General features: G+C 37.5%; 1 protein-coding gene across 3 annotated transcripts in view; it reads right to left on the reverse strand.

The window, feature by feature from the left end:
• Nucleotides 1-23,162, reverse strand: part of LOC131158292 (probable RNA-dependent RNA polymerase 5) — a 155,708-nt gene that overhangs the window by 32,891 nt on the left and 99,655 nt on the right. For all 3 annotated transcript variants that reach the window (XR_009137442.1, XM_058113054.1, XM_058113052.1), the window contains one exon: nt 9,388-9,613. Coding sequence is in view for 2 of the 3 variants with exons in the window: in XM_058113054.1 (XP_057969037.1) it covers nt 9,388-9,613 (226 nt within the window). In the remaining variant the exon portion in view is untranslated. The remainder of the gene's footprint in view (nt 1-9,387; nt 9,614-23,162) is intronic.

A 23,162-nucleotide genomic window follows, 5' to 3' on the forward strand; every position in this document is an offset into this window, starting at 1 on the left:
GAAAAGGCCTATAATTTAGCTCATGACTTTGAGCAAATGAATAAAGGGCCCATGGGAAAACAGTTTGGTGCCTCTTCAAATGAGCCATACTCTCGACAGGAACTGAGGTATGACAAGTCTCGACCAACACAATCTAGTCAACTCACCTCCCGAGGTAGCAATCCCACAGTCTAGTAGACTATGGACAAGGGAAAAGAACCCATGACTGGATCCTCTCACCAGAGTTCTAGCAATGCAGTGTGTTTCAGGTTCCATAAACAAGGACACTGCCAAACAATGTCCCACCAAGAACTTGGCACTTAATAGGAAAGATGGTGAGGACGAGCCTGAGGAGGGTCATATGTTCCTGAAGTTGTTCCTAGTGAGGATGAGTTGTCAAGTGATCAAGATGAGAGTGCCCAGTTGAATGTGATGAGATGCATTATGATCATTCCCAAGGATTAGGAGGACTGGCGTCGCCCTTGCATTTTCCATACTTACATCAAATGTGTGAGTAAAAGTTGCAAAATGATCATAGATGGTGGCAACTGTATCAATGTTGGGTCTAAATCCACAGCTAAGAAGTTGAGATTGAAAGTTGAGCCACACCCACAAGCATACAAGGTAGCTTGGGTTGATGCCACTACCATGCTCATGAGCCATAGATGCCTAGTCCCCATTAAGATTGGTGATTATAAGGACGAGATTTGGTGTGATGTCCTTCCCATGAACGTTGCCCATATTTTTTTATGTTGACCTTGGTTGTATGATTTTGATGTATCACATAATGGAAGTGCCAATACTTATTCCTTTAGGTGTAATGGCAAGATAATTGTTTGAGTCCACTAGAACCGAAAGGGGAGAAAAAAAAGAAGGAAAATACAAAAATTAGTGGAAAATCATTGAATATCATAAGTAAAAAGCAGTTTGAGCAAGAGAGTCGAGATACACAGGTAGTGTATGTGGTTGTAACACCACTGGAACTATCACCCATACTTTCTGAGTTCGAGGATGTCATTTCTGAGCCACCTAGTGAGTTACCTCCCATGAGAGACATTCAACATGTCATTGACCTTGTTCCTGATTCATCTCTGCCTATTTTACCACATTATAGAATGAACCCGAGAGAACATGAATAGTTGATGAAACAAGTGAGTGAACTAAGAGAAAAAGGGCTTTATTCAAGAGAGCATAAGTCCATGTGCCTGCGCTGCTCTCCTCACTCCCAAGAAAGATGGTGAAATCAGAATAGGTTTCCTGTATTTCTTGAATGAATTAATTTGTGCAAGCCGATACACTATACTTATAATACAATCGGGTATGCTAAAGATGGAAACAATCTCCTAAAATAATCTCTCTTAATAATAGACTATTCTCTACATAAATATCTCTTAAATCACTCCAAAGACACTCGAGATTTCTACACTCCCCCTCAAGTTGGATATTGGATTATAAATATTGATCATATCCAACTTGCAGATGAAATCATCAAAACTCTGTCAAGCTAACCCTTTGGTAAAGATGTCTGCTATTTGTTCCTTGGTAGGAAAATAAGTCATACAAATGGTTCCTTCTTCAACCTTTTCTTCGATAAAGTGTCAGTCCACTTCCACATGCTTAGTCATGTCATGCCGAACTGGATTGAGAGAGATATTGATGGTTGCTTTGTTATCACAGTAGAGTTTGATAGGGAATTTTATCGTGATCTGTAGTTCATCTTTCCGTAACCACAGTCTTTCACATATCTCTTGTGCAGCTGCCCTGAACTCAGCTTCAGCACTACTTTGAGCCACTACATTATGTTTTTTACTCCTCCAAGTCACCAAATTTCCCCATACAAAGGTGCGATATCTAGTCGTAGACCTTCTATCTTCCGTTGATCCTGCCCAATCAAGATCTGTGAAAACTTCTACTTCCTTACTTTCACACTTCTTGAAGAAGAGTCCTTTGCTTGGAGAACCCTTGAGATACCTGAGAATCTTGTACGCAGCCTCTAGGTGAGTCTCCTTTGGTGAATGCATGTGTTGGCATACCACACTCACTGCAAATGTGATGTCGGGTATGGTATATGATAAATAGATTAATTTACCAACCAATCTTTGATACCTCTCCTTTTCAACCGATACTCCGCAGTCTTAAACTCTCTTTACTACTTCAATGGGGGTTTCACTAGGTTTGCATCCAAGCATGCTAGTTTCGGTTAGAAGATCAAGGATATACTTTCGCTGAGAGACACTGATACCCTTCTTTGATCTAGCAATTTCCATTCCCAAGAAGTACCACATTTGTCCCAGGTCTTTAACTTCAAACTCAGCAGCTAGGACTTTCTTCAATCTTTCCATCTCCACTGTATCATCTCCAATTAGGATTATATGATCAACATACACAATCAGAATAGTTTTCTTCCCATTTTCATACTGTTGGAAAAACATCTTATTGCCGTGATGGTATTGTCATATAGAATTCTTCTAACTCACCATTTAGAAATGCATTCTTAATGTCAAGTTGCTGAAGTGGCCAATCCAAGTTGGCTGCCAAGGACAAGAACTTGAACTGTATTCAATTTTGCTACCAGTGCAAACGTTTCCGTGTAGTCAATGCCATAGGTTTGTGTAAACCCTTTTGCAACAAGACGGGCTTTATACCATCCAACTGTCCCATTAGCTTTATATTTCACCGTGAAGACCCATTTGCAGCCTATTGGCTTCTTCCCTCTTGGCAAATTCATAACATCCCAAGTTCCATTCCTTTCTAGGGCCCGCATTTCCTCCATATGACTTCCCTTCATTCAAGAACCTCCAAGGCTTCCTCGATATTCTTTCGAATTTTTATCCTGTCAAGGTTAGAGGTAAAAGCACGACACCCTGTAGACAGAGTTTTATAAGACATCAATTTTGAAATGGAATGGAGAGTACATGACCTAGTTTGTTTTCTGAGAGCAAAGGGTAAATTGATGTCATTAGGTGCAGACTTATCAGAAGGAAGCTCATGGCCATTTGGATCTATTACCTGATTGGGATTGGGCGTGGACTCATAATTGCTCAAAGCTATCACGGGTTCCAACTCTCTTGGTGCCTCAGGTATAAGATTTTCCTTGTTCTTTGATTTTGACTTCCTCGAGTAAACAAGTATCTCCTTGTTATTTTGTTTTTCTGCATCTCCCCTTGAGTTTAAGTGGTCTTTTGTACATGACAGATCAGGGAATGGTGTAATGATAGTGGTGTTGATAGACTCAATGCAGGGTACAAATTCATCAACAGAGAAATCAAAGAACCGATCTTCACTCCAATTCTCCGCTTGAAGAGAGGGCTTTTGGAAGTAAGGAGTGGTTTCAAAGAACGTGACATCAAGGCTAACAAACAATTTTTTTGTGACAAGATCATAACATTTGTAGCGTTTCTAAGTAGGAGAGTAATCAATAAAAACGCACTTAATGGCGCGAGGCTACAATTTATCCCTATTATGAGCATGAACATGTACAAATGCAGTACACCCAAAAATTTTTAGGGAGAGATTGCAGTTGAGCTGAGAGTTGGGAAAACATTCATGGAATTTTTGACGAGTAGCAAAATAAAGAACCCGACCAGGCATTCTATTAATGAGATACATAGCTGTTAAAATGGCATTGCCCCAAAAATATTTTTTCATATTTTTAGTGAACATCAATGTTCGAGCTACTTCAAGAATAATCTTATTTTTGCATTCAGCAACCCCATTTTGTTGAGGGGTATCCACACATGAACTTTGATGAATGATTCCATTTTCTTGAAGATAATTTCCCAAGATATTATTAAAATATTCTGTACCATTATCAGTATGCAAGATTTGAATGTGAGTTTGGAATTGTGTTTGAATCATGTAGTGGAAATTGATAAAAATAGAACAGACTTCAGTTTATCTTTCAACAGGTGAATCCAACAAATACGAGTGTGATCATCAATAAAAGTAACCAACCATTTCGTGTGAGTGCGATTAAAAGAGCGTGAGGGCCCCCATAAATCAATGTGAATTATAGTAAAAGGTCTAGATAGTTTGTGGATTTTGGAAAGGAATTACGTTGGTATTTTGCAAGTTCACAAATCTCACACTGAAAATCATAAGATGTCTTGTTTGAACAAATGGAAGGAAATAAACATCTTAAGTATTGAAAATTTGGATGACCCATATAGTAGTCTGTGACTTCTCTTTCTCCTTGCCGCATCTGGCATAGCCAAGTTTTGATCTCAAAGATTTGAGTAGCTCTCAACGTCTGAGTATGTCTCTTGGACAACATCCCAGACATCCTTCACCGACGGTAGGAACATATAGGTCTTGACGATTGAAGGTTTCATGGAGTTCACCAGCCACGCAGTCACCATGGAGTTCACTGACTTCCACTTCTGCAAAGTTGTAGTGTCGGTTGAGGCGGGCTTCTTCTTCTCGCCAGTAAGGTAGCCTAACTTTCCTTTGCCATCAATCACGAGTTTGATTGAATGAGCCCATTCACGGAAATTTTTTCTGTTCAACCTCTCTACCAAGAGTGGGAAGGACGAGTTGCCTAGCCCATTCAAATTCAAGGTGGAGGTGGCTTCAGTCTCGCCATCGAGAGCTTCAGAGGTGCTCGACCCTCTGCTGTTGACGACTCCTTCTGCCATCGTTAACTAGGATTATAGAAACCCTAGCTCTGATACCATGAAATCAAAATAGGTTTTCTGTATTTATTGAATGAATTAATTTGTACAAGCCGATACATAATACTTATAATACAATCGGGTATGCTAAAGATGGAAACAATCTCCTAAAATAATCTCTCGCAATAATAGACAATTCTCTACATAAATATCCCTTAAATCACTCCAAGACACTCGGGATTTTTACAGATGGCACTTGGAGTATGTGCATCGATAGTAGAGCAATCAACAAGATCATCGTCAAGTATAGGTTTCCCATACCTAGACTAGATGATATGCGTGATCAAATGGTAGGGTCCAAGATTTTTTCAAAGATAGACCTTAAAAGTGGATACCATCAAATTAGGATTAGACTGAGAGATGAGTGGAAAACTGCCTTCAAGATGAAGGATGGGTTATATGAGTGGTTAGTCATGCTATTTGGGCTAACTAACGCACCGAGCACTTTCATGAGAATTATGACTCAGATATTAAGGCCTTTCACTGGACACTTCCTTGTGGTCTACTTTGATGATATATTGATCTATAGCCAGACTAGGAAGGAGCACCTTGTCCATTTGAGGAGAGTGTTTGGGGTTTTGAGGGAGCAGAAGTTGTATGCCAATTTAAAGAAGTGTACTTTTATGACTACACAGGTCATCTTCCTTGGTTTTGTTGTGTCTGAGCATGGTGTTTCTATTGACCCTGAGAAGGCCAAAGCCATCAGAGATTGGCCTACTCACCGGAACACACATGATGCAAGAAGTTTTCATGGGTTAGCCACATTCTACAGGAGGTTCATTAGGAACTTTAGCGCCGATCCCCTATTACAAACTGCCTCAAGAAAGGAGAATTTACATAGTCAAAATCTACAACAAAAGCCTTTTTGGATATAAAAAATTTGATGACTAAGGCTCGATTGCTACACCTCCCAAATTTCTAGAAATTATTTGAGGTTGCATGTGACGCTTCAGGTGTAGGCATTGCAAGAGTACTTAGTTAGGAGGGAGACCCCATAGCCTTCTTTAGTGAGAAGTTGAATGAGGCAAAACAACGGTATTCTACCTATGATAGGGAATTTTATGCTGTAGTGCAGTCACTGCGATACTGGAGACACTACCTCCTTCCTCGAGAGTTTGTCTTGTACTTAGACCACCAAGCCTTTAGGTATTTACATACTCAGAAGAAGCTAGTGCATAGACATATGAAATGGGTCGGGTATATATAGCAGTACACCTTTGTAGTACTCAAACACCGAGCTGGTGTTGAGAACAAGGCTATTGATGCTTTGAGCCGAGTTGTAGCCACTATACAAACTCTTCAGGTGAAAGCTGTTGGCTTTGATAGCATCAAGCAACAACACTCTCAGCGTAAAGACATATGTGATATCTTTTATGATTTGCTTCAGGGAGTTCCTAGATCTCACCTAGACTTTGTGATTCATGATGGATTTCTTTTTAGAGGAGCTAGACTATGTATCCCATCCACATCTCTACATGACTAGCTAATTTGGGAATTACATGCTAGAGGTGTTGCAAGTCATTTGGGTAGAGATAAGATCAAAGTTATGATTGAGGATAGGTTCTATTGGCCTAGTCTAAAGAGAGATGTTGCTAGGATTGTTTCACAATGTCGTACTTGTTATACAGCAAAGGGTAGGCAACAGAACTCAAGATTGTATATCCCTTTGTCAGTGCCACACATCCCATGGCAAGATTTCAATATGGACTTTGTGTTAGGTCTTCCCAGGACTGCCAGGGGAAATGATTCACTGTTTGTTGTTGTGGACAGATTTTCAAAAATGTTACATTTTATTCCATGCAATAAAACACTTGATACCTACAAGATTGCCACTATATTTTTCAAGTAGTGCAACTTCGTGGTCTTCCCAAAACCATTGTTTCTTATAGGGATGTGAAGTTTGTGAGCTACTTCTGGAAAACCTTATGAGCATTACTAGTACCAAGCTCAAATTTTCTAGTGCATATCACCCATAGATTGATGGGCAAACTGAAGTGGTAAATAGAAGCCTTGGGGACCTATTGAGATGTTTGGTAGGTGAGAACATCACAGCTTGGGACTTATGACTTCCTATGGCTGAGTTTGCATTCAATAGTTCAATGAATAGGACCACAGGACTTAGCCCATTTCAGGTTGTTACAAGATATAATCCTAGGAAGCAAATAGATTCACTTGAGTCTAGAGTGAGTGATTAGACTGATACATTTGCAAAGCATATACATGACTTACATTCTCTAATAAGAATGAAAACTAATTTAAGCAATGAGCATTATGAATTTATTGCTGATATACATCGCAAGTTGCAAGAATTTCAAGAAGGTGATATGGTTATGGTTCAAATTCGCCCCGAACAATTTCCTTCAAGAAAGGTAAGAAAGCTTCATGCCAAAAAAATGGAACCATTCAAATTTCTCAAGAAAATAATGTTAATGCTTACATGTTAGATATTCCTGTTGATTTTGGTATAAGAAGTATATTTAATGCTTAAGATCTAACGCCTTTTCTGGAAGCTAATTCTTTTGTAGAATTTAGCTCTACTAACTCTGCAGATGAAGCTACTCCATTCATAACTCCAATTGCACCAGAAAAGCCAAATTTACCTTTACCACCACCATTAGTCCCACCAAAGAAACTCGAGCAAATTGAAGTCATTTTGGATGTTAAAACAACAAACACACGAGTTGGAACATACCAAAAGTTTCTAGTCAAATGGAAAGTGAAGGCACTATCAGAAAGCAATTGGATTCTTAAAGATGATGTCCTTCGTCTCAACCCGGAGCTCTACACTGAGTAATTCTCCGAAGGAGAATTCTTTTTGATCGGGGAGAGAAGATGGGGATCAACATGGACCTTAAGTATCTTTCGCGGATATTGTGACACGTGGACGACCACCCGAAGTCGATGTGAACTTTATTTGCAGCAATTGAAACTTTTCTTGGAAACTAGCTTGGAAAGAGGATGACAACTTGCAAGTCAAAGAGTCTTGGGTTTTCAAGAAGCATTTATTTCATTTTAAGTTCTTAGACTACACTATTATAATTATTCTAGTTCCTAGGCACCTATTTCCTATGACAAACTATTTTCTAGGAACCTCATTACCTATGTTTACTTTTGTATTTTCTTTTATCTTAAGAAGTCATGTGCAATTCATGTGCATGTTCATGTAAGGCTATAAATACGTCATCACTTGTATTGTAAAAGGGGACTTTGAATTATCAATTAAAGAAACCTTTCCTTAAGCTTGTGAAGTTTGCTCCTCTCCTTTTGAATGAGTAGTGTGAGGCTACATTCCATCTCCCCGGAGATTTTGTGGTGAGAGAACATGACAACATCAACGTCATCATCAATACTACACGCCCACTCCTCTTTTATAGCTCACAGCCACAATCTTCCTCAAGCTTCATTCTTCTCTCAAGATTCCTAAGGATCAACAAGCTTGTTCATGGTGCGATCAAGTACTCGTGTGTTTTGGTGTTTGTCCTTCCGAATCTTTTGGTAAGCTCGTTTCAATTCCTTGTTTGTGACCATCTAAAACAGCCCCTAAAGGTAACTTGTAAGCCTTGAACTCTACCCGAATAGTTGATTGAAAAACCTTTGTTCATTTTCTTTGAATCTTCTTAGATTTCCAACATGAACATGCTTGCTAGTACCATGCTTAGGGATATTTGATTTGTATGCTAGGACTTGTGACCTAAGACTTTTAATATAATATCTTTTAAGTGAACTTGATTACTTGAATGAAATGATCAATTAAGGGCTTTTTACCAAATCATATACGTTTTCAAAATCTCAACTTGTGATCATTAGAATATGTTTGTGATGTTCATGCTTGGTTAATTCAATTCTTCCCATAGATTGTGATATTGTGTGTGTGCTACAAAGAGGGTCAACCGTTAGGACTAGGGCTACTTAGAACCATCCTACATCACAAACTTAAATCTTCCTTATTAGGATTCAACTTTTATACAAGTTTCTACCCTTGCTTCCTTTAAATACCCAAAATCCCTAGGTGAATAAATGAAAATTAAGAACACCTACCTTGATTTTCATCTTCTTCAACTTAGTCTGTGTTCCCCTCTGAATTTCCTGTATTTTTTCTTGATTTTCTCTGAATTTCCCCGATTTTCTGCAGAGTTATCTATCTCTCTCTCTCTCTCTCTCTAGAACTAGGGTTTTCAGCAAGAGTTTTGGGCTATTCTTTTCCATGTTCAGGCTGTTCTGCCGATTGGAAAAGCCAAGGCAGCAGATGGACACATGGCAGGACCATAGCAGCTGGTGGCAATAGGGGTCCTGTAGGGCTGACAGCTGTGCACTAGGTGTCTGCGGCTGGTTTTTAAGAACTGCCAGGTGGCGGCTGCTTGCTTGTAGTCCTGCCAGGTGTCACACCTGGTTTCAGCATTCCCCAATTTTTTTTTTCCTCTCTCTGCCCCAACTCTTATGCTATTTATGTTTTAGCTTGACCTCATAATTTTCTTTCATCTAAGCCCCTCCTACCACTAATAAGTCAAAACAAATTTCCAATATCAGTTAACACAACCCAAATAAATGAATAACATGGCTAGTATGAACTTATTTATTGAAAAACAAAGCAAGTCATGCTAATTTATCAAAGTAGTTTAAATTTACCTTGGCCTAAAGGGTGTGGTTACCACATAGCCACTCTTCTTAATTTAGTAATCGAACAGATAACAACTCATTTAATAAAATAAACTATAGAATTGGATGGATAGATACTAACCTGAGGGTTTCTTGACACCCAGTACAAGTCACCATCAAAATCACTATTTGCCATTTCATCCGCCAATGATCGGGGACCTTTAGTTGGAAAGAATATGGCATATTTGGAATTTTCGACAACATCTTCTAAATCCTTCACATATTTAGCATTTAAAACATGTATATCTCCAAAGTGAAGACCAGGATTCTTGAACACTAATACCTTCCCTGAAATTTGCCCTTTATCACTGCATAGCATTGAAAAGGAAAAACATCATGAACAAACACCAGAAATTACCATTTACTGCATTGATTCGTTTCAAAATATACCAAACAACTAATTAAAAATTGTTTAGGCTGGCATAAAGAATTAGAAGCCTTGTTCATCAGAACAATTACTAAAAGTACAAAGTGCAATTATTTTTTTCAAAACCTTCAAGTCAACAAAAAAGGTAGTCAACTATCCCTCAAACTATAGAAAAATAACAAAATATGTGTTGACCCCATTGGATGATTTTGATAATGGACAAAGACTTAGTTTGTTAGAAGGGAATATAGTTTAACAATCAGTTGGTGTGAATGAGGGTATTTTTTTCTCTTCATATCATTCTATTATCAATAAATAATGAGTGGATCAGGAGCAGTGTGTAACTCTATGAGACTGCTGATTGCTGCTTCTCCCCCTTAGCTCTTCATCTCTCTTCTTCTTCACGAACCCTAAGTGCTGTATTTCTTCATTAAATATTCAAATTATTTAAAATTTATAAGAAGTTTAATTTGTGAAATTTGAATAAATTGGATAACTGGTACTCATTTGTATGGGTTGAAGAATTTGAATGAGTATTATGAGATTTTGATGCATTGTATGATAAATTTATGAAAAAGTTTAATTTTGTAAACTCATTACATCATTTACTAAGTGTATTGCAAAGCCAATTTTTTACATGAATTTAATTCAAATCTTGCTTATTTACATGAGTTTAACAAAAAGCTTACTCATTTGCTTGAGTTTAATGCAACATATGCTTGCTTACAGTAACAGTTGCCCATTTAAGTAAGTTTATACAAGCTCATTTGATTTTCATGCAAACTTAGTTTAATATAAAGTTTACTCATTTGTGTGAGTTTAGTGCAAATACCACTTATTTACATTATTTTCATGTAAAGCTTGCCCATTTAAGTAGGTTCATCCAAACTCTTTTAATTTTGATGCAAGCTTATTTTATTTCTAGGCGAAGTATGTGTATAGTTTTTGTATCAGCAAAGACAAGGAATTTTATTAGAGAAAACAGGGCATCAAGGGGATGCCAAACAGTACAGAGAGAACAGCAAAAGAACAAAAGCAATCCCGATCAAGGGAGTACAACAAGGAAATCAGGAATTGCATACAAGTCACTCCCAGGGAACCCATTGTGCGAACTAGAGATCATAAACATCCAGCTATCCAAGACTGTCTGCATAGAAGAAACCTTCCCCTTGAAAGCCCTCCTATTTCTTTCTTTCCAAACAGCCCAAAAAATGGAAAGGGCAATAAGGGAAATGACCTTTGTTGGAGCAGATCCCTTTCCAAGAACAAATCTCATCCCCAATCAAAGCTGCATGACCATTTCGGTTTGACCATGAAATGGCTAAGCTCCAGTGATTCCTGATCCAAGAGCAATGGAGAAGAATGTGGTTCACCAATTCTGCTTCTTCAAGGCACAGAGAACACCTATTCATGCTAGTTAAACCTTTCTTTCGGAATAACACATGATAGATAACACCCAATACAGGGAATAACAACAATTTTTTTAAACATTAACATAATATAAACAGGAAACAAAAGACTAGAACCCGGGACCTCCTGGTAACTAGCTCTGATACCATGTTAGATTACCACCTTACCTAAAAGCTTAAGTTGTTAGATTGTGGGCCAACAAAGTATATCAAGCTTTAACAAACATCATGGTGTTCATACTTGTATGGAAACAAATTTGAAGTGTATTCATATCATAAAAGCCTTAAATATCTCTTCATTCAGAAGGAATTAGACTTAAGGCAAAGGTGGTGGGTGGAGTATTTGGAGGATTATGACTTACATCTAGCTAAGGCAGATCTCATGGCAAACGCACTAAGAAGGAAGTCCCGACATACATTGGCAATTGAAGATTAGGAGATGATAAGACTCTTTTAACTTGCAAAGGACCTCAAGGAGATAGGCTATATATATATATATATAACTTAAGGGCACAACAAACTTTATTCGAGCAAATTATCAAAGGACAGGAGTAGGACCCTCAGTTTCAGATAATATTGGGAGGTACAGAAGAGGGTACACACTCTGAAGGGTGGACAAAATATTCTAATGGAAGACTTCGTTATTTGAGCAGGTTTCGTGTTCCACATGATTTGAAAGAGGAAGTATTGTAGGAAGCACATTGTTCTAGATACATTATCCACCCCAGCAGCACTAAGATGTATAGAAATTTGAAAAGTCAATTCTGGTGGACAGGTTTGAAAAAGGATGTGAGAGAATTTGTAACAAAATATTTAACTTGTCAACAAGTGAAAGATGAGCATCAAAAGTCTGTGGGTTTATTATAGCCATTACCAGTAGCATAATAAAAGTGGGATGAAGTAATGATGGATTTTTTTTCAGGTTTTCCAAGGACTACACTAGGTCATGATACTGTGTCAGTTATTGTGGATACGTTGACAAAATCAACTCAATTTTAACCCATCAATATTTCAGATTCACTTGGAAGGCTAAGTTGTTTGTATATAAAAGAAATTGTATGGCTTCATAGGGTTCCATTATCTATTATCTGATTTAGAGGTCTAAGATTTACAACTCAATTTGGCAAAGGTTTCGAAAGGATATGGACACACAATTAAAATTCAGCACTGCCCATCATCTAAAATATATGGCCAATTCAAAAGCGTAATTCAAACCATAGAGTATAAGTCAAGGGCTTGCATTCTAGACTTCAAAGGGAGTTGGATTGAGCATCTACCATTAGTAGAATTTGTCTAAAACAACAGTTTCCAATGAAGTATAAATATGACACCTCATGAAGCTCTATACGGAGACCTTGTAGATCATGGTGTGTTAGGCAAAGATAGGAGAAAATAAAATTCTTGGTCCAAATTTAATTCAAGAAAAGAAGATTAAGCAAGATAGATATCATCTCCTCAGTCCTCGCAGACCAAAGCCGACAAAATAGTTATGCTGATAAACAAAGACAGCCACTGAAAAATGAAGATAAAGATTTTTTATCCCTAAAGGTGTTGCCCCAAAAAGGGATTTCTAGATTTGGGAAGAAGGGTAAACTACAACCTTGTTATGTTGTGCCATTTCAAGTTTCCGAATGAGCTGGAGAAGTAGCATATAAATTGATGCTGTTGTTTGAATTAGCTCATGTTCATGATGTTTTCCATGACGTGACAGTTAAGGTATGTACTATATTCAAGTCATGTTCTTGAATAGTCCAATATTCCATTCAGGGAGGATGCCAAGTACGAAAAAAATCCTATCCAAGTCCTCAAAAGGAAGGAGAGAGTCTTAATAAGGTTATTTGCTTGATGCAAGTTTAATGGCAACACCGTGTATTAGAAAAACAACTTGGGAATCAGAAATCAACATGACTGAAAGATATCCTCATTTTTTTGTAGCCTAAGGTTAGATGAAATTTTGAGGATAAAACTTCTTAAAGGGGAGAGTTGTGATAACCATACCCTTTAGGCCACCATTTTAAATTACTTCGATTGCATAATTTTGACTTGTTTTCGCGTTGAAAAAGTTCATACTGGCCATGCTACTCATTAATTAAGTGGAAATCCCATTCTTCAATCTATTAGTAACAGGAGGGGCTTAGATGAAAGGAAATTAAGAGGCTTATGTGTCACGAGCCGAGTATTTCACACCTTGCGGAGCGCCATGAAGCACTAGCTAAAACACTCAAGTTTAACAATTCCACAGATTACCGCGGGTCTACTAATAGAACACATCCACGGCAGTTAAATGAAATGTAAGCGAAAGTAGCAAGCAATTCATGAAATTAAGTGGAAAACAGTGGTAAACATTGAAGCAATATAATTCATTACACAACACCTCCATAAGCAAAGCGTGTTTAGCGAGGGAAAAAATTAGGCTAAACACATTTATAATTACTAGTGAATTTTACAAAACTGATGAACACTCACCCTCCCCTAAAAAAGTTTTATATTCTATTTTAGCTCTGACACCAGGAAACATCAAATTGTTTGAGTCATCACACTCGTATTTTTACACTAGGAAAAAAATACCCTCACAACAATAAAATCTACAAAACTAGTATTCGCATGATGGTAACCCATCCCACGCACATAAGACAAGCAGTCACATGCAAGCATAATGTCTTGAATAAGTCTGGCTCATGATGTTCTAGAACATAAATAACATAAGCGTAGGAGCAAGGGGAAAAAAATAAATTAGGGGCATGCTGAAACCACGTAGCAGTACAGACCAATAAAAGCCACCTGGCAGCAGCTGAGACCATCAGCAAACATATGGTAGGCATCAGAGACCAACAACAGACAACTAGCACACAGCTTCCAACAACTGTTGTTCTAAAATCATCCAGCAACAAGCAGGGTCTTAAATTTCAATTTCGACTCAAATTTCGAAGCTCCAAAAGTACGGAAATTTCAACGGAAATTTCGATTTCAATGTCAATTTCGATTTCGATTTGAAAAAGTAACAGAATTCAGTAATAAAGCATGGAATTCTTTGTGAAGCTTTAGAAATGGTTAACAAACATGATAATATAAGTTTTAGGACTAATATATTACAAATTAAATACATTTATGTCTTGTATGAGGTGGAAAAGTTGTAAAATAGTATGTGTATCAAATATATTTAAGATAATGTACATTAAACATATTCAGTTAATACAAATGAAATTCATAAATCATTTAAATATTATTTATTATACAAATAATGATAATTTAGACATTAATGGTCAAATAAAATGTTACTATAAGTTTATTTTTTCATATAATTTCAAAAACACTTTTAATAATCTTTTGTTCCGAAAAAATAAATAAAATAAATAAAGATAGAATTTCATTTCACTCCTAAATTTTTCATTTGAATTCTAAGGAAATTTTATTGTATAGTTAAAATTTCGACAAGTTTCGCTAAAATTTTGAGATTTCGATAAATTTCGGATGATTCATTGAGAGTTCGATGGAAATTATGCAAGATGGAAATTGAATGCCGTTTTGATTTCGAGGGTGACGGAAATCAAAAATTTCGACAATTTCGTGGAAATTTAAGACTATGGCAATAAGTATACCATAAATTCCTACTGCAAACCCTAATTTTAGAGAGAGAGAGAGAGAGAGAGAGAGAGAGAGAGAGAGAGAGAGGAAAAGAGAAAAACTATGCATAAAATACGAGAAATTCAGAAAAAGTCGAGAAAATACAGGAAATTCAGAAGAAAACATAACTAAGTTTGAACAATCCGAAAATCAAGGTAGGTGTTCTTAATTTTCATTTATTCACTTAGGAATTTTGGGTATTCAAAGGAAATAGAGGATAGAAACTTGCATGGGGTTGAATCCTAATAAGGAAGGCTCAGGCATATATGTTCTCTTTGATTATCATAGTTGCATGTTTTGTCTAGTTGGGAAATTTTCACGTGACAGCATTTTATCTCGTAAGGATGACGGTTTTACTTGTGAGGGCATAGATTGTGTATGCATACGTTGAAATGCTATTATGTGAAATAGTTGGCACCATGTGTTGTTTGTGGTCATGATATTGTGGAATTTGAGAAAGTAAGGATTGTGACGCCCTTGGGTGAAAGGCCCTAAGCCTCCAAAGGGTATTTCCACATTAAACTATGGTTGGCCAAGCTGGAATTTTGACACTTGTTCGAGATAAAATGTGCACATAGTTGGGATAGCGCTGCAATGTTAAGAAAAATGTGTATGCCTGCCATTTGGAAGTTTTGTGATGGTAACTTTAGATGAAGAGATAGCTTAGCATAAAGAGCATGCTCATGAACATTGCTTAGAATAAAGAGTGTATTCATGCACGTTATGATTACACATGTATATAAGAAATCATATGCTAAATATTGAAGTCCTTATTTGAATAAGGGGGGAATTAACAATGTCTAGTAAGCTCCTTGTTATTGACCATATTCCTTAACAATTTCAAGTTTGGATTGAAGGAGCGTCCCACCTGTTAAGTTGTCCAAGGGACTTCCTTTTTTGACATGTATTAAAGGGTTGGCAGGAAGATGGTAGAGATACTAAACATGTATTTGGTTGGCGGTTATGTATGTAGACTATGAAGTGTGAAGTGTTGTATTTGATGTACAACCCAATGCAAAGGGCTTGTCAATCAAAGTGAAATGTTTTAGTTACTTTGTGAATATATGCTTGTATCTTGTGTTTTCAACACACGTTCACTCTTATTAGGTCTCTAGCTTGATTCCAAATGATGGTTTTGTAAAATAAATTCATGGCAAGGCCTCGTCACGAGCCGATCTTGTTAAAGGCATTTTGCTTGTCTGTGACCACTTGTCTCTTGCATTTGGGATGGGTTTCCATCATGTAAATACTAGTGTAAGGTTATTTTTCAGAGATAGTTTTTCCCTAGGCTAAAAAGGGAGGTATGAATCCTTAGTCATATTGATGTTTCCTAGTGCCAGAGTGAGAATAACATAGAAAGCTGTTGGAAAGTTTCAAATCTGTTTAGTCAACTTTCCTATTTTTCTAAGAGAACCTCGGTTGTAAATGTGTGAATATCCTAGAACATTTAGTTTCCCTAGAAGTTAGCATCTTTGGTTCTTTCCTTCTTGGTTCTTTCCCTCTATTCTTTTGTTGTACATCTACTTATACAGACCTGTACCTATGTTACGATTAATGAGAATTATTTCCACAGCAAGCTATCTCATTCTAGAGGGTATTAGAGCTAGGTCCGGCTCTTGGCCTTGTGTAAACCCTAGTTTCCCTTGGTGGCTCCAATCTGACCCTACTCTCTATAGGGTTTTCTTCCTTATTCAACTCTACCCTAATATATTCTATTGTTGTAGTCATGGCTGAAACCAAACTTGAAACCAGACTTACCCATTCTGAAACTTACTCAGTCCAAAGTACCAATATACGAATGAATGAGGCCAACTTCCTGCGGTGGTCACAATCTATCAAGATGTATATTCGTGGAAGAGGGAAGATAGGTGGTACTTGATTGGTGAAGCTAATGAGCCCGAGAAGATAGACCCATCTTATGCTATATGGGATGCTGAAAATTCCATGGTGATGGCATGGCTCGTGAATGCTATGGATGAAGAGATTAGTGCTAATTACATGTGTTATTCTACTACAAAGGAACTCTGGGACAATGTGAGTCAGATGTACCCAAACCTTGGGAATTACTCTCAGATTTATGAACTGCAGCAGAAGATCAGCAATACTTATCAAGGAGACGGCAGTGTAACAAGCTATTTCAATGTTCTTAAGGGCCTATGGCAAGATCTGGATTTATTCAATGATTATGAATGGAAAAATCTCGTTGATTGCAATCATAATAAGAAGATGGTGGAGAATGCATGAATTTTTAAATTCTTGGTTGGACTTAATGATGAGTTTGACGAAGTAAGGGGAAGAATTCTAGGGAGACAGCCTCTTCCCCCACTCCGGGATGTATTTTCTGAAGTACGACAAGAAGATTGTCGAAGGAGTGTGATGATGAAGAAAAAGGAGGATGAGACCGTGGAAAATTCTGCTCTACTTGCTACTAATAATCCTGCTCCTCATGCTGCTGGTAACACAGATTTGGTTATTGCCAATATTTATGCACAACGGCCTTACTCTAATCAAAGGAGGTTTGAAGATAAGCCTCGAGTATGGTGTGACTATTGCAATAAGCCATGCTAGACTCGATAAAATTGCTTGAATCTCCATGGAAAGCTAGCAAACTAAAAGAGCAACAAATATGGACCCTCTGGCAACAATCATGCAGTCCCTAAAGCCAATGAAGTTAATTTCCTAAGTGCTGAACGGGTGGATCATCTTCTTCAACTTCTAAAATCTACTTCTGCCTCTGGTCTTCCTACTGGTTCATTGGCCCAAACAAGTGATAACTCTAGTGCCTACCCTTGTTGTTTAAATCTTGCACTATGGATCATTGATTCTAGTGCATCTGATCACATGACCAATACCTCACAATTGTTTCAATCTCATTCTCCTTGTTCTAGTAATAAAAAGATTAGAATTGTAGATGAAAGTTTTTCATCAATTGTTGGAATAGGTTCTGTCCAAATCTCTGAAAAAAAAAAAAGGAACTCAAATCTGTCCTTAATGTCCCTAAACTTGCTTGTAATATGCTGTTTGTTAGTAAACTCTCACGGGATTCTAATTGTTGTGTCATTTTCTTTGATTCCCATTGTGAATTTCAGGATGATTGGCAGTGCTAGGATGATTGATAGACTCTACTACTTTGATAAGACTTTATTCAACAATAAACAAGCTCAGGGTTTGAGTAGTAGTACTAGTTCTGTTTCCGTGCATGAACAAATAATGCTTTGACATCTTACACTAGGACATCCTAGTTTTCTTTATTTAAGACATTTGTTTCCTAGCTCATTTAAAAAACTGGATTGCAATTCTCTTCATTGTGATGTTTGCAACATATCCAAAAATCACCGAAGCACCTATCAATCAAAAGCTTATCATTCTTCCAAACCTTTTCATTTAATTCATAGTGATGTTTGGGGTCCCTCAAAAATCACTACTACTTCTAGTAAGAAATGGTTTGTTACGTTTATTGATGATCATACACGTTTGTGTTGGGTGTACTTATTGAGTGAAAATTTTGAGGTTGAAAAATTTTTCCAGGATTTTTATAATATGGTTGAAACCTAGTTCCAAACAAAAATCAGTATCCTTAGAGCTGATAATGGTATTGAATATTTTAACAAATGTTTAGGAACGTTTCTTTCAACAAAAGGTATTCAACATCAATCTACTTGTCGTGACACCCCACAACAAAATGGTATTGCTAAGAGAAAAAATCGCCATTTGTTAGAGGTTGCACGGGCACTAATGTTTTCAATGCAAGTTCCTAAATATCTATGGGGTGATGCTAGTTTAATTGCATGTTATCTCATTAATAGGATGCCTACTCGAGTGCTAAAATACATCACTCCCTTAGATTGCCTAAAAAAATCGTTTCCTACATGTCGGATAATATTAGACCTGCCATTGAAAGTGTTTGGATTCACTGTTTTGGTTCATATACCTACCAATCTTCGATCCAAGCTTGATCCTAGGGCATAAAAATGTGTTTTCTTTGGATATACTCCTAATAAAAAAGGGTACAAATGTTTTAACCCTCTGACCAGAAAAATTCATATCAATATGGATGTTGTTTTTATTGAAAACTAGCCCTTTTTTGGCCATAACTATCTTTAGGAGGAGAAAAAGGTAACTGAAGATGAATTCTGGCAAACCTCGAAGCCTCTTCCAAATGTTTTCCTTGACACTGGCATCCACTCTTTAAAGGGTTAGGAAACCGATACTTTAACTAGCAAAAATAATGGAAATTTTAGTCTACCTATACAAGGCATACCTGATTCACAAATAGTGGGAGAAGTACTATTAAATATTCCCTCATCAGAGCTTCGTGTTTATACCAGAAGAAGAAATCATCAGAATAATAAAGCTTTTTCTTCAAATACAGAGCAAGGCCAATCATCATCACCTACACAAGTTGGTCCTCCTTCACATACTCCAGATCCTTGTTTTGACAATTCTTCTGATCTTGACCTGCCCATTGCCCTTAGGAAAGGAGTTCGAACATGTACCACACATCCTATTTCCAACCATCTATCCTATCATAGACTCTCCGATTCTCATAAGGCCTTTACTTCAAATGTTTCCCATCTGTTTATTCCAAGAACCATTCAGAAAGCACTAGATCCCCCGGAATGGAGATTGGCCGTTCAAGAAGAAATGGATGCACTAATTGCTAACAACACTTGGGAAATTGGTGACCTATCGGAGAGGAAGAAGATTGTTGGCTATAAATGGGTATTTACAATAAAATTCAAGGCTGATGGGAGTATAGAAAGGTACAAAGCAAGACTTGTGGCGAAGGGCTTCACTCAAACATATGGAATTGACTACCAGGAAACATTTGCTCCTGTAGCCAAGATGAACTCAATCCGTGTGTTGCTCTCTCTAGCAGCTCACTCTAACTGGCCCTTATATCAACTAGATGTGAAGAATGCCTTCTTAAATAGAGACTTAGAGGAGGAAGTCTTTATGGATCTACCGCCAACATTTGAAGGGAAAGGTGGCAAAGGCAAGGTGTGCAGATTGAGGAAATCATTGTATGGACTCAAACAATCTCCTAGAGCTTGGTTTAAACACTTTGGGAAGGTAGTAAAGAGTCATGGCTACAGCCAAGGTCAAGCCGATCATGCTATGTTCCATAGACACACAAGTGAAGGTAAAATGGCAATCCTTATTGTCTATGTAGATGATATAATTCTGATAGGTGATGATAGCAATGAGCTAGAGAGGTTAAAGAAGATCCTTCCTTAGAAATTTGAGATCAAAAACTTAGGCAACTTGAAGTATTTTCTTGGTATGGAATTTGCCAGGTCAAAGAAAGGAATTTCTGTTTCCCAATGCAAGTATGTGCTTGATTTACTTGGAGAAATAGGTCTTCTAGGATGCAAAGCAATAGAAACACCTATAGAACTGAACATAAAAATCCAACCAGCTAAGGCTAAAGAAGTGATCAACAGAGAGCAATACCAACGATTGGTAGGGAAATTCCTTTCTCTCTCTCATACATGTCCTGACATAGCCTTTGCAACAAGCTTGGAAAGTCAATTTATGCACTCACCAGGTTCCGAGCATTTTGATGTTGTGTACAGGATTCTAAGGTACCTAAAAGGGACTCCAGGTAAAGGTTTATTATTTGAAGGGCATGGGAATTTACAGGTTGAAGTATACACTGATGCAGATTGGGCTAGAAGTATCACTGACAGAAGATCAACTTCTACCTTTGTTGGAGGAAACCTAGTAACACGGCGCAGCAAGAAACAAAATGTGGTGGCAAGGAGTAGTGCAGAGGCAGAATTTAGGGTTGTTGCTCATGGAATTTGTGAAGCACTATGGATCAAAAGGTTGCTGGAAGAATTAAAGATTACTAATTCACTACCAATGAAACTGTATTGTGATAATAAAGCTGCAATAGCTATTGCTCACAATCTATTTCTTCATGATAGAACTAAACATATGGAGGTAGAAAAGCATTTTATCAAGGAGAAAATAGATAAGTAATCTGTCTGTTATATATCTCAACAACTGAGCAAGTAGCAGACATAACAAAGGGACCGCCGAGGAAACAATTTGAAAACTTCATTAGCAAGCTGTCCATGGAAGACATCTTCAAGCCAGCTTGAGGGGGAGTGTTGGAAAGTTTCAAATATGTTTAGTCAACTTTCTTATTTTTCTTAGAGAATCTCTGTTGTAAATGTGTGAATATCCTAGAATATTTAGTTTCCTTAGAAGTTAGCATCTTTGGTTCTTTCCTTCTATTCTTCCGCTATACATCTATTTATACAGACCTGTACCTATGTTACGATTAATGAGAATTATTTCTACAAGAAGCTATCTCATTCTAGAAAAGCTCTTTAGGGGAGGGTGAGTGTTCATCAACTTGTAAAACTCACTAGCTATTGTAAACATGTTTAGCCTACTTGCCTCCCTCGTTAGACACACGTTGTTAATAGCGGTGTTGATAATGAATTACGTTGCTTCAATGTTTACTGCTTATGTGTCATTGCTTTCATAAGTTGCTTATTGCTTTTGCTTATACTTGCTTGAGTGACAATGAAAGTGTTCTGTTGGGGAATTGTGATAAACGCTAGGCTGACTAGTTAAACAAGAGTGCTTTAGCTAGTGGCGCATGGTCTTTTCACAAAGATGTGAAATGTTCAGCTCATGCCACCTAGTGCCTCCATCTAGTCATGGCTAGTCATGTGCCAAAAATAGGGGTGTGATGTTCCTCCTCTAAACATCGATCAATGGTCTACATACCTCGTTAGGATAAAGATTTGAATGGGAATTTGTGATATCAAAGGTGATCTGGCTAGGTTTTCAGCTCCCCTCTACCCAAACCCAATTCTCTAATCAAAGTCTTCCTCTTCCCATTAGCTAGCCTATGAAAAATTCTAGAACTGCAATGCTCCTCTTTTAACCCATTTAAAGTTAGTCTTTTGTCCTCAACTTCTCACTTCCTTAAATATCAAATCTTCCAACTCATTTTTCAATGAGATTCTTTTCAACTCCTCATTCTCCAACAGACTAACATCTTCTTCCTTTCTATCAATATAGTCAAACTCACCTAAAATGCTGGTTTCCTAATTTTCCAAACGCCTCCCCATTCCAATCTTCAACGTCTCTTTTTCAGATGCTTAAGCTTCCTTATAAACTCCATCCCACCACATCTCCACATCCCTACCTCAAGAATTCCTCACCAAAACTTTAAAAGAATGATGATCCAACCATATGTTTTCAAACTGAAAAAAAGTAAGGCCCCTAGAGACCTTGCTAAATTCCAATAAAACAAGTGATCAATCATAGGTCTAGGTAAACAATTTGGCAGAGATTAGAAAACTCGTCCTTTCACTCATTACAAAACAAAAACCAATCAAGTCTACTAGCTACCGTTCTAGCCCCACCCATAGACCAAAAAAAGCGAGCATTGCTCAAAGGGGATCTCTTAAACCATTTTCCCTAATTAAAGTATCAAACTGCTACATGCTCGAGGTTTTCATCCCTCCCTCCTTTTTCTACCTGCAACCCAACATTATTAAAATCACCTTCAATGATCCATCCAGGGGAACAAAAATCAAAAACAAAGTAAAGATCATCCCAAAATAAACTCCTAAGACATGGTCAGAAGGCCCATACACTGAAGAAATCCACCACTGACCCCTATCTCTCACTTCTATCAAAATAAAAGGGAGAAAAACTTGACAGGTTATCCACTTTGGAAGTGAAGTGAGGATTCCGTAGAATAAGGATGGCCCCGGCCGAGCCCTAAGAGATAAGGAATTCCCATTCCTTACATCTCATGCCCATCTCCCATCCCAAATGCTCCTAACCACCACAACCCTGCCATCCACATTCTGGAACTTAGTTTCCAAAATAACTATGTTATTAGGAGAATTTCTAGGAAAAGCATCCCTAATCAAACTTCTCTTCCTAAAGTCCCCTAAGCCTCTCACATTCTAGCTGATAATCTTCATAATCTAACTCTTTTACCTCCCTTCTCTACACCCTTACATACCTTGTAACTAATTGAAGAAACTGAACTTTTTAATTCTTTCTAAACCTTCCTCTTATTCATTTTATAATTCATCCGTGTTGGAAAGTTTCTGTAATTATGTAAATCTACTCTCCTTGATTATAGGACAAATTTCTGTAATTATGTAAATAATGCTGCAAATCAGGCAGCATGCTGGCACTGAACATGTGCCTGAAATTCTGGCATCATTTAGGTGCTGGAAATTTGCCTGAAAATATGGCACCCACTATGTAAACTTCTTCTATATAATGATAGCAAACCCTATGGATGGGGAAGACATTTCAGATCAAAAATTTACATGGTATCAGAGCCTACTGCTGCTTCTTTGCTGCTTCACCCTAGTTTTTAGTTTTAAAAAAAAAATAGTATTTTTGAACTTTTTCTGTTCAGACTTCATTGCTTAAATTTCTTAGAAGCGGTTTCAGTTCTTATTTCTACTG

This window comes from Malania oleifera, chromosome 6, assembly GCF_029873635.1.
Source record: "Malania oleifera isolate guangnan ecotype guangnan chromosome 6, ASM2987363v1, whole genome shotgun sequence".
NCBI classification, from domain to species: domain Eukaryota; kingdom Viridiplantae; phylum Streptophyta; class Magnoliopsida; order Santalales; family Ximeniaceae; genus Malania; species Malania oleifera.